Source organism: Natrix helvetica, assembly GCF_964273705.1.
Source record: "Natrix helvetica genome assembly, chromosome: 3".
NCBI lineage: Eukaryota > Metazoa > Chordata > Lepidosauria > Squamata > Natricidae > Natrix > Natrix helvetica.
The window spans coordinates 86,110,238-86,122,416 of NC_138549.1; the positions used below are offsets into that span (position 1 = coordinate 86,110,238).

The 12,179-nt window shown below is 36.3% G+C and overlaps 1 protein-coding gene across 5 annotated transcripts in view; it reads right to left on the bottom strand.

Annotated features, from left to right (window-relative positions):
- DPYD (dihydropyrimidine dehydrogenase) overlaps positions 1-12,179 on the bottom strand; it is a 628,073-nt gene that overhangs the window by 257,016 nt on the left and 358,878 nt on the right. For all 5 annotated transcript variants that reach the window (XM_081946459.1, XM_081946458.1, XM_081946461.1 and 2 more), the window contains one exon: positions 1,519-1,734. In XM_081946459.1, the coding sequence (XP_081802585.1) occupies positions 1,519-1,734 (216 nt within the window). The remainder of the gene's footprint in view (positions 1-1,518; positions 1,735-12,179) is intronic.

The window sequence follows — 12,179 nt, forward strand, 5'->3', positions numbered from 1 at the left end:
TTCCTGCAACCGTTCTTCATATGTTTTAGTCTCCAGTCCCCTAATCATCTTTGTTGATAAACGAGGAAAAAGAATTAATGAATTAAAAAGCATACATATGTATTTTAAATTCTTAATTTAATCATATTTAATTACTTTTCCCTAGATCTTTGCCAACTTTTGAGGTGGTACCCTTAGCAATTCTTCAGAATTTTAGAAGTGCCCATGAGGCCACAAACATTGGCCATCCTCCAAAAATTTACAAAACCTGTCATGGATTACAAGCTTCATCATGTGCATGCCAACCATCACCACATTTTGAATGACAAACGTTTAAAAAGATGACATTTAAAAAGATGATTCCAGAAATGTTTCAGAAATACTAATTTAAGAATAACAGCATTTTATCTAGCAATGAAAAAAAGGAGGGAGGGGGGATTTGGCTTTCTCAAATGAGTTCTCGGATTCAGAACTAAAGGAGGTGATTTATAAATAAGATAAAATGAGGACAAATTATATTAAATTCTCAAGTCTTTTCTCCCATTCATATACTTGTTAACAAATGTTGATAAAATTTGTTTGTCAACTAACAATTTTTTGTTATTATTATTGTTGTTCAGAACAAAGATTGCCTTTGTCTGGAATGGGGAAGGAATGGGTAACCAGATCCAGCTTCGTGTAAGTTTTTGCAACCCAGAAGAACTGAGAGCTGAGCATAATTTAGGTTAGACTGAATTATGGGAATAATTCAGTCTAACCTATTTAAAAATCTGAAGCGTGGTTAAAGATATAATCACATGCAAACCTATACCTTTATATTTGTGACTGGCATCACAATATAAGCAAATGAATTGAGAAGTGGAAAGGACACCTGAATTTAATTTCCTGACCTTTGACCAAATTTTAATCAGTTTAAGAGAAAGGCATTATATAGCGTACTATATGTAATAAATAGGAACTTTACCTATTGCAAGCTATAGGACCTAGATGTTGCACACTCTCAAAAAGCTAAGTTGGGTTCGTTTATAGTTGGATGGGAGACTACTGGCTATCTCAATATTATTAGCAAAAAAAAATAATGATATGAAAGTAGACCCCGTAATGAGGGTAACTTTAGCATTTTATCTTCAGTATTTTATCTCTAGATAAAATATATATCTCAAAGAATATATAATTGCCAGTAGTGTCCAATACAAATGGCAGTTTGTCCTTGAATGCACTGTATTCACAAAACCTAGCATGAGAGTCTGTTGGAAGCCTATGTAGGAATAATACATCCTTTTTCTATACTCGGCAAGGACTAGTGGAGTAAAATCCACAGGGACTTTAAAAAAGAAACCACCCTTTGCTGTTTTCCTATCTAAAACAAGGAAAACATTTCAGTGATTCTAACAGGTTGCCATCAACTATTAAGTTTTCAATAGAAAAATGCAAAAAGCCTGAGGTTTTGACCCTATTTTGGAAAACTATTATAAATAAGATAAACGCAGTAAATGAGAGATTATTTGAACAGAGACAAAAGACCACAAAATTCATTACCTTGTCCAGAGAAAACGTTTTGGTGAGTGCAAATGCCCATCCTGCTTCAAAAGCTCTGCGGATCATTGTTGAGCTTGTAGTTGGAGTTGCACTGGCGAGTCCAAAAGGATTTGAAAATCTAAGCCCGGCCATTTCTATGCTGATGTCTACCAAATCGATTGGTGTATAGAAAAGAGGCAACTGAGGTACAGCAGGTACCAAGGCACCATGTAAAGACTGTGGGAATAAAGAACACAACAGTTTATCCACTTTATTAAGTACAATCTTTATTGTCATTGTACTTAAATACAACAAAATTGGTTAGTCAAATACACTTTCCACTAATGCCTGGCCAATCAACATATATATAACGGCAAGCCGTTACAATACAAAACAACAATGCACATACAGCCAGCACCAATCAGCACCAATCTACCAATCATGATACAACCACACAACCAATCACTCCACTTACTGAAACAAAGCCAGCACCCCATCCCCTCCCACCAAGATTTACAGAAAGACGGCAGCTCCGTTCCCATTTTAAGCCGAAGCTTGAAGATGGCAGGTGAGATCCTGCTGAAACGTTGCAAAGACAATCTCAATCTTACACGGGAAAAGACCCGAATACAACAAAACCAGCATACCTACAATCGTGAAAATCTACGAAAACACACACACACACACACACACACACACACACACACACACATATATTCGTAGATTTCGACGAGGTCCCACTCATGCCTGTGCAAGCAAAAGGCACGAAGCCAAAGACACCAGCCTGAGGATGACGAGTGGGACCTCATCAAAACATCACCAAGATACTCTCATTCTTACATGGGAAAAGACACGAATATACCAAAACCTGCATACCTGTACCCGTGAAAATCTACGAAAACATACATACATACATACATACATACATACATACATACATACATACATACATACATATATATATATATATATATATACACACACACACACACACACATACATACATATACATAGATACATATATATTTGTTTTCATAGATTTTCACGGGTGTAGGTATGCTGGTTTTGTTGTATTCGGGTCTTTTCCCGTGTAAGAATGAGAGTTCTTTCTCAATCTCAACCTTACACGGGAAAAGACCCGAATACAACAAAACCAGCATATATATGTATATATACACATATACACATATACACATATACACATATACACACACACACACACACACACACACACATATATACATATACATATACATATACATACATACATACATACATACATACATACATATATATATATATATATATATACACACACACACACACATATATACATATATACATATATATATATATATACATACACACACACACACACACACACACACACACACACACACACGGTCTTAGTGGCTAAGACTCCTGCCTAAGATATAATACAGCCCAGGTTCAAATCCCAGTAAGGGTATGGCTAGCTGATGAGAGCTAATTAGCTCGAAATAGATCTATACTAGTCTCCCTTTATTTATTTATCAGTACAAATACAACACAAATATAAAAAGGGAGCATTAAAAATAAAAATATGGTTTTCTGCCTGCATGGTCTTCTGTGATGAGCCGAAGGACAGAAAGTGGGAGTAGTGACCTTCCTCCCATATTTAGGCATACCAGGGGTTGTAACACAAATACATACCTATTTCCCTGGCTCAACTGATAAGGAGGCGATCCTGTGGCTTAGTGGCTAAGACTCCTGCCTAAGATATAATACAGCCCAGGTTCAAATCCCAGTAAGGGTATGGCTAGCTGATGAGAGCTAATTAGCTCGAAATAGATCTATACTAGTCTCCCTTTATTTATTTATCAGTACAAATACAACATATATATATATATATATATATACACACACACACACACACACACACACACACACACACACGGGAAAAGACCAGAATACAACAAGGCCAGCATACCTACACTCGGACCTCATTGAAACGTCACCAAGATACTCTCAATCTTACACGGGAAAAGACCCGAATACACCAAAACCTGCATACCTGTACCCATGAAAATCTACAAACACACACACACACACACACATGTTCTTGGCACATTAAAATCATCACTCTTAATTGGAGTAGCAGGGCAACCCAGTGACCAAGTCTGTTTAGCAGTTTAAAATCTTGCCAAATATAAATAGAAAATTGGAACTAAACTTCAACAGCTTAAAGGTATACATTTCCTACATTGAAGCACCAGAAGGGAGACATTTATAAACTATTTGGGAACACTAATAGCCAGCCAGAACAATAAACATGGAAGGGATTTGTGGACTATCAAGATCCTCTTCATTTCTACAAGGAGAAGGTTTATGCTTCACCCTTTAACAAAATAGTCTATTGCACTTTATGCAGGAAGTAGTTCTGTTTTCTATTTTTAAAATGTGTACTTTTATAAGAATAAGATATTCTCTTTTCATTTTTTTTAAAGAATAGGTGCATATAGAAATTTTAAAAAGAAACATTTCCAACTGTTTTGTAAAACACTTCAATGGAATGAGAGGTTCTTGAGAGGTTCCTAAAATTAATAATCTCTAAAATGAAAAATTAGCACAATTTCTGGATTTGTTCCTAATATATAAGACCAGGAAAAATCACAAAAAGAAAAAAAAAACTGTACATAGATATAAATCCAACAGTTATAGGCAATTTTTTCATCCAGTAATTTGCACTTTTATTGTATAATAATGAAGAAAACTGTACAGCTACTTACAAAAACAATGAAAACAAGTATTTTTCTACTTGGTGGCTAATGAACTAAATCCGTAATGTTGCAGGAATGACGTTTTTGCTCATATGGATAACCTCTACAAGATAGATGTACAGGCTGTGGTGCCCTCAAAAGAGCCCTCACCACAATGTAACTCGATGTTTATATTTTCGTATTGTACTATTCCAAATTCTGCATTTTTCATTTTCATCATATAAAATTCCAGAATAATCTCCTATTGCCATTTCCAGTTTTGTTTTTCTGCTGGTTCTATGTTAACCCAAAAATAAGACCCTGTCTTATATTTTTTCCCCACCAAATGGTGGATGTCATCCACTGACTCAGCTCGCATGCATTGCCCCTGGCCTCTTTTCCCCATCAGAAATCTTCAGGAACTTCTTTGTTCGACAAGACCAGCAAGGCTTTTCTGAAGATCTCTGCAGTTGATAAAAGAGCTCCGGATCGATCTGGAGCTCTGTTATTGACTACAGAGGCCTTCAGGAAAGCCTTGCTGGCAGAAGAAATGAGCCAAGGTGTGTGAGGCTTGGCTGAAACTGTCTGAAGGTAAGTAGTAGGGTAGCTTCACTGCCCCCCATCACCACCCTACCGTAAGTTTTACCTTTGTCCTCTGGTCTTAATTAGTGGGGTCTTAATTAGGGCTTATTTTGGGGGTAGGGCTTATAGTGGGCACACATATACAAATCACGCTAGGGCTGACTTTCTGAGTAGGTCAAATTTTGGTGGGAAACACGGTATTAAGAGAAATATGCCTATCTCCTTGCAAAGTAATTCCTACCAAAATATCTTCAGATGTAACATTATACATATATAGAACTCCCATCAATCACACACTATATTGGTATAACAGGGGTCAAATGAGAGCATATATTAGGACTTTTCCTCACAGTCACACTAAAATGCAATACACATTTCTTGAGGTGGCAAAAGGTTTTGCCTCAAGTAATGAGGGGAATAAGTGATGCTGGCTCTAAAAATTTAATGTGGAATAAGTAAAGCAATTAATTGATTCACTGACTTATTTTTCTCTCCCACTGAATGTCACCAATCAGCAGGAAAACATCTACCAATCTCTCTCAACAAATTGGGGTAGGGATAGGCATGCACGTGGAAAGGAGGCAAATTTTGACATTTCCTCTGGTTTTACACAAGAATTCTGCACAGATGCATTCAAAAACAGCCTTTTTGACATGTATTCAATTCTATTTTAGAACAGCACTTTTCTGGAACAGTATTATTCTGGAGAGGGTTAAATCCAGATTTAAAAGTAAACCCAAACAAGTTGATAAATGTAGAATAGAATACTTTATTGTCATTGTACATATAAACACAGTATACCCATACAACAAAATTCATGTAACACCCAGAGACCAGGCCCAACACACATGACAATCCCCAAACAACCCCCCACCCAATAAAAATTCCCCACCCCTAAACCACCCAAGCAGCCACACAACAGATCAAATAATGCTGTCCATCAGCTCACTGATGGTGGCCCTTTAGTTCATTGTTGAGTGCAATTATAGCCCTGGGATAAAAACTATTCAGAAGATGCGTGGTCCGAATTTTAATGGTTCTGTATTTTCTGCCAGAAGGCAACAGTCTAAAAAGATTGTAAGCAGGATGGGAGGAGTTTCTGAGAATGTTGTGCAACTTCCTCAAACAGCGAGATGCGAAGATGTCATCCAGGGCTGGTAGCCGGAGCCCAATGATATTCTGGGCAGTTTTAATGATTCTCTGTAGAACGTTTTTGTCCACTGCAGAGCTGCTCCCATACCATGCAAGAATGCCGTATGTCACGACACTCTCAATAGTGCTGTGTTAGTAGGACAGAAGTAGGTAGATTTATCTTCCTGAGCATTCTCAGAAAGTACAGCCTTTTCTGTGCCTTCTTCACAAGCATAGTCCATGAGAGGTCCTCTGAGATGTAAATGCCCAGAAATTTAAAACCTTCTCTATACAAAGCAAAAGTCTCCTAGATCTGTCAGCTGGAAGCCACAATAGACTCAATAGCCTATTGAGAGCAGTAGACAGGGGAAGAGTTGATTCTTTACCTACCAGGTCTCTGTTCTCTCAGATACTCCAATATTAGGACTAATGGGAGAATGTACTCATTCTGTATCAAATGAGCTTAGCTTCAATGCATAAGATCCAACTTCAAAACTTAGTATACTAGTTTGCATAATAAAAACATTCAGCTTCCAGTCACTGATTTGTGCCATACTTTAATTGTAACTCCAACTTAGCCAAATTTGTGTTGAGAAATTGAGAGAATGCTACTTTAAAACTGGACCAGTTGCCTCCGATGAAGATTAGCTCTTTTTAAATTATTAGCGGTCCATCTTTGTGCCATGGTTAGAGAACATGAAGAAGTCTTTAAGTTTTAGATAAGATTCCTTCTGAAATATTCAGGCATATCCTCCTTCAACAACGCAACAGTGAGTTTCAGAAACTATAATTGCTATATCACAACTTGCACTGAGCCAAATAGAAAACTTTAGTATTCCTCCATAGCTATAATTTCTTCTAGAGGTCATTATAGAGATACCTTTAGCTTAGCTATTTATATTCAATCAAATCATCTCCTGCTTTTAAATGTTCATTACTTTCTCAACTTTGAACCAAGCTTTTAGTGACTTGAAAAGAAATGAAAATCTGCACCATTTTCTACTTCTACTTTGGACTATCAATGCTGACTGTATGCAATTATTGGCTCCTATTTATTTATTTTCATTATTTATAGACACTATTAGAACAATAATAAAATAATATCTAACAGCAAATTAAAACACACACTATACAGCAGCAGTAGTATAGCAAGGCAAATCCTGTTCAAAGTTAAAATTCAGTTAAAGGACATTTATAGTTTTTTGAAAAATAAGCAATGATGTTTCACGGGAATCTATCTCAGGCTTGGATATAACAACCAAAGAAATCTGGTGATACATAATACAAACGATGCCTATAAAAAAGTAATAGAAGTGATGTGTTGTGCTCTAGAAGATTTGTATGGGAGAGGAAGGAGCTACGCCTTTTTAATAGGGAACACTACTCTCTGATCACATAAGATCGCAAATGAATACTGACAGTAGCAAGAAAGAGAATGAGTAACTGTTTCCATCTGATTAATTACTAGGATTGTTGCCTGGCAAATGAATAGCAGACAAAAAGAAATCAATAATGCGGGACCACTGAAAGAGAAGGTTACACATTGAGAACAGTTCAACCTGTGGTTTTCTAAGACTAAAGTTTGTACATTTCCTCTGTGATGTCAGTTTTCTGTATGTAGATTACAAAATACAAGACCTCAACCGACAACAGAGTGTGGGAGAATAGAAAGTTGAAATTTCTCCCTCACTTCATTCTATTAATTTCTAGATTCTTAAAAATGGGAATGGATTCCAACATAGATTCCCTTGAATCAATCAGGTAATTTGAGAGGCCATGTTTCTCAATCATATCTACCCAAGCCAGTGGTGGGTTGCCAATTTTTTTACTACTGGTTTGGGTGCACTCTCGCACATGCTCGTGATTAGGCGGGTGGGTGGAGCCTCCCACCGCCGCTACTACCGGTTCGCCTGATCCAGGCCGAACCGGGAGAAACCACCTCTGATCCAACCCTACTAGCTACTGCAGGAAGGGCATGTTGAAGGTGCTGTACATGAAGGAGTATCATCTAATGGGACCCAGGAGACTCTTTTCTACAGCAATATCAGCCTTCTGGAAAATCATCCCCCTGAGATGTGACTTGCCCCAAATTGCAGACTTTCTGAAAGGACCTGAAGACACAGCTTTGCCACTTGGCTTGGGGAATCCAGTAATATGGGGATGGAGCTTACAAAGTGGCCATATTGCTAAGGAAATTGAGTATGCCTTGCTACAGATTATGAGAATGTTATGATTTTTCATGTTTTTTAAAAAATATTTTTGTTATGTTTGGAGTTATCTTTTGTATTGATTTGTGTTTTCAACTTTTGAGTTACATATATGAGATGGCTGGCTGTATAAATTTACCAAATAAATAAATGAATCTATGATGCCTTCCTCTTCCTTGTAAGTACTACAATTTTGGTATAAATGCAGGGATACTTACACTCTAAACATCAGAAATAAATGGAATATCACTTTACAATTCACTCACCAAAATTCCTGGCAATATATTTTAATAAACACATTTATCCCTTATCTACATTTGCTCATTGTTATTGGAAATATACTAAATGGTATGAGGTTCAAATGCATTTACTTCCTACATCTTCAACAAAATGACATGTTGCATCAATATCCCTTTTTCTGTAGTTTACAGCACCTCCAACAATATTTCTCTGAACTTCTACATCTAGTTATTCAACTTCTTTTTAAAAGTGTCATCCCAACACATTTCTTCTTTCTTTATATGTTCACAGCTCTCCTTACTCTATTATTTATTATTTAATTCTGTAATTGCATTATTTAGTCAGTCAGTCAGGGATGCATATTATATGAAAGTCCTATTCAAATTAAAATTGTATTACATTGCAATATATTATGCTGTGGCTCTGGATTCCTCAAGTGACTGAAGAACATATTCTAAGAGATACACATATTTTGACTTACAGAAGTAAAATAAACAAACTGGAGTGTCTAAGGGAAGTGAATTATTACTATTTCCTCCTACAATATTCCTCCTACAATAATTTATGTAGAAATTATTTCTGAAATATTTGAAAGAAACAACTTCTGGCAAACCATACCAAACAGTTCATCTATTATTTGTCAAAAAGAGTATTTTATGTAATGTAACATTAACAGTTTGCTATTAAAGCATACCAAGATGCATCTTGCATCTTGAGCTAGAGTTTCAGAGTACCAGGTCAGCATCTCACCTACCAGTTACTTAAGAGTTTAATCCAGCTGTCTTTCAAAACCTGTCTTAAAAGGTTTTAAAAATCATACATTTTGAAGTTTCCTCAATATAGTCTTATTTTTTTTTGCCAAATCAAATATCAAAATACTTTAGACTACTTTCCCCACAAACCTTGCTCCACAGATTTGAATTAAATTATGTCCTCTTTGAATATAAATCCTATAATTCAAATTGAATCAGGACTGATTCGCGTAAACCTAGTTGAAATGGGTTGACCAAAATCTTTTGTTAATGAAGAATATATAAGTACCAGTTCCTTTGAATGCATTTTCATTTTACACTGAAGAGAATTCAATACAGAGAAATATATACATGCAGATGAAAAAGAAAAGCTGAGATGTTAGCCCTACTCAAAAATAAAATAAAATAAAATAAAAATTACCACGCTATGATGACCTGCCTTTAAATTACAGCTGTCCCAAAATAACGCCCTCAGTTCCAATGACTAAAATTGCAAGTGGACCAAATACTGAAAAGCAATTGCCAAATTATAGTAATTGCCACCCCAGCAACCAGATTTACTGAAACCGCACACCCAAATAAATGCCTTGTGGCTACCCATTCATCTAGCAGCTGGAAAGATGACACTTGACATTTGGAAACTTTCCTGTGAAGATTACTGGAAGGCTTTTCCCATTAGCTTCATGGTGAGATGGTAAGGTCGAATAAGCCCCCTCAAAATCTGCAAAGGCCAACGGAACACTGTAATATTAAGCATGGTTGATCTAAAATTCCAATTGACAAGTTATATGAGATTTCCTCCAATGATTTTAGTATATTCACGTTTCAGGGGACATATGTGCTTTATTGTGCAGATCAAGATCCAACAAGGCATTTGCAAAACTTAAACAAAATATCAAAACAACAGCAAGAAACATAAAGCAAAAACAAAATCTACTTCAATTTAAATGCGTCATTCAGTCTTTACCCTGAATTGGCATTACTACAAATTTAACACAGCAAGCATTATGAAGTATCAAGGAATGTCTATTAAGCACAGGTCCTCCTCGGGGCTATGTCCTAAATCCGCTGCTGTTCACCCTGTTGACCCATGACTGTTGTGCAAGGTTTGCCACCAACCTCATTATGAAGTATGCAGATGATACAACAGTAGTGGGACTTATTCAGGATGACAGTGAGGGGTGCTTACTGCAAGGAGGTAGAGGGTTTGGTGAACTGGTATAATAAAAGCAGCCTCATTTTAAACGTAGGAAAAACTAGAGTTCAGTGTCAATTTCAGAAACAGCAGGCTCAACCGCACACCTGTATGTATTATTGATTCACCTGTGGAAGAGGTTAGCAGCATCACGTTCTGGGTGTGCAGCTCACAAATAGGCTAGCTTGGTCACTCAACAGTGAGACACTGGTGAAGTGGGCACAGCAGCGCCTTCATTTTCTGAGTTGCATGAGAAAAGTACATCTTCCTTCCTGCTTTCTATAGAGGGACCAAAGAGAGCATCCTGTCATATTGCATTATTGTCTGGTCGGAAGCATTACTGTTTCAGACAGGAAGGCAGTGGAGAAAGTGGTGAGCATCGCAGAAAATATTATTGGTAAGTCGCATAAACGGGGCTTGAGCAGGGTCCACAGTATTTTCTGGAATGCTACACATCCTTTTCATGACCTTTTTTCTTTGTTGCCATCTGGGATGGTATATATATTAGTTCATTTTGAATATATATGGGTGTAGGTATATATATGTAATGTATATAGCATGTGTATATGTCAGTGGTGGGTTTCTAATTTTTTACTACTGGTTTGCGCGTGCGACGCTTCTGCGCATGCGCAAAAGCTGCACATGTGCAAAAGCGTCAGGGCAGGTGAGCAGAGCCTCCCACAGACACCACTACCAGTTTGCCCGATCCGGACCAAACCGGGAGCAACCCACCTCTGGTATATGTGCATTATGTATGTGTATGGGTAGATATATATTTTCTGTTGAGAGCAGGCAACAGATTTTCATTATTAATATGTACATACATACATACATACATACATACATACATACATACATACACACCTACAAAATGGCAATAAAGGTATCTTATCTTAGCATCTTATCTTATCATTTTAATTTATCTTATCTTATCTTAATTTATTTCATCTTATTTTACCTTACCTTACCTTAATGTTCTGTAGACCAATTATGCAGTTTGATTGTTAAGATAAGAGAGGGCCTGAAACATTCAGCTCTTAAAGGAAGAGTTCATTATATGTGTAATAAATGAAATTACTGAAAACATATTGTGGACATATGCTACATGATAACAACCAACTGTATCTCCATTGCATGTCCACACATGTTCTATTTGTGTGTTGCATGCATTAAGATGTTCAGTGCAAGAAATATTTGTTTATTTTGCGAACTCACTTGCCAGAATCTGTCTGATTTAGTCTAGAGCTTCGTATTACAAAATGATTTAAATAATACTTTGAATATTCCAAAGGATCTGTGGACATCCCCTGATATAGAACATGTATAAATATTGAAAAAGTTGTATATATGTGAGGGCATTTACCCCATTCAAGAGAATTTTGAGAATTACCCATTCTACAAAAATCTTGAGGTTGGATCTTAAAACCCTGATTGAATATATCTTATTCAGTCAGGTTGGGTTTCTAAATTAGAATTCCTTCCTTTAAAAAAAATCCAAAACAAAACCTGGCTCTTATAACAGATAAATGCAAGCAGATATGCATGCCTGTTCCTAATTAAGTTATTTTATCACTTTCCTATTATTATTATTATTATTATTATTATTATTATTATTATTATTATTATTATTATTATTATTATTATTATTATTAATTGGACTATTAAATACTTCATATTTGGGTTGAGCAGTACTGGAACTGTTTTGTCTTATGTCCATTGCTTGCAGGTTAGCTTGTGGGACAGTTAGTGGAAATGTGTAGAGAATTACAGAATCAAAAATTTGGAAGACCTTTAAGACATCATAGAAACACATATTAGTGTGTTTCCAGTAATAGTT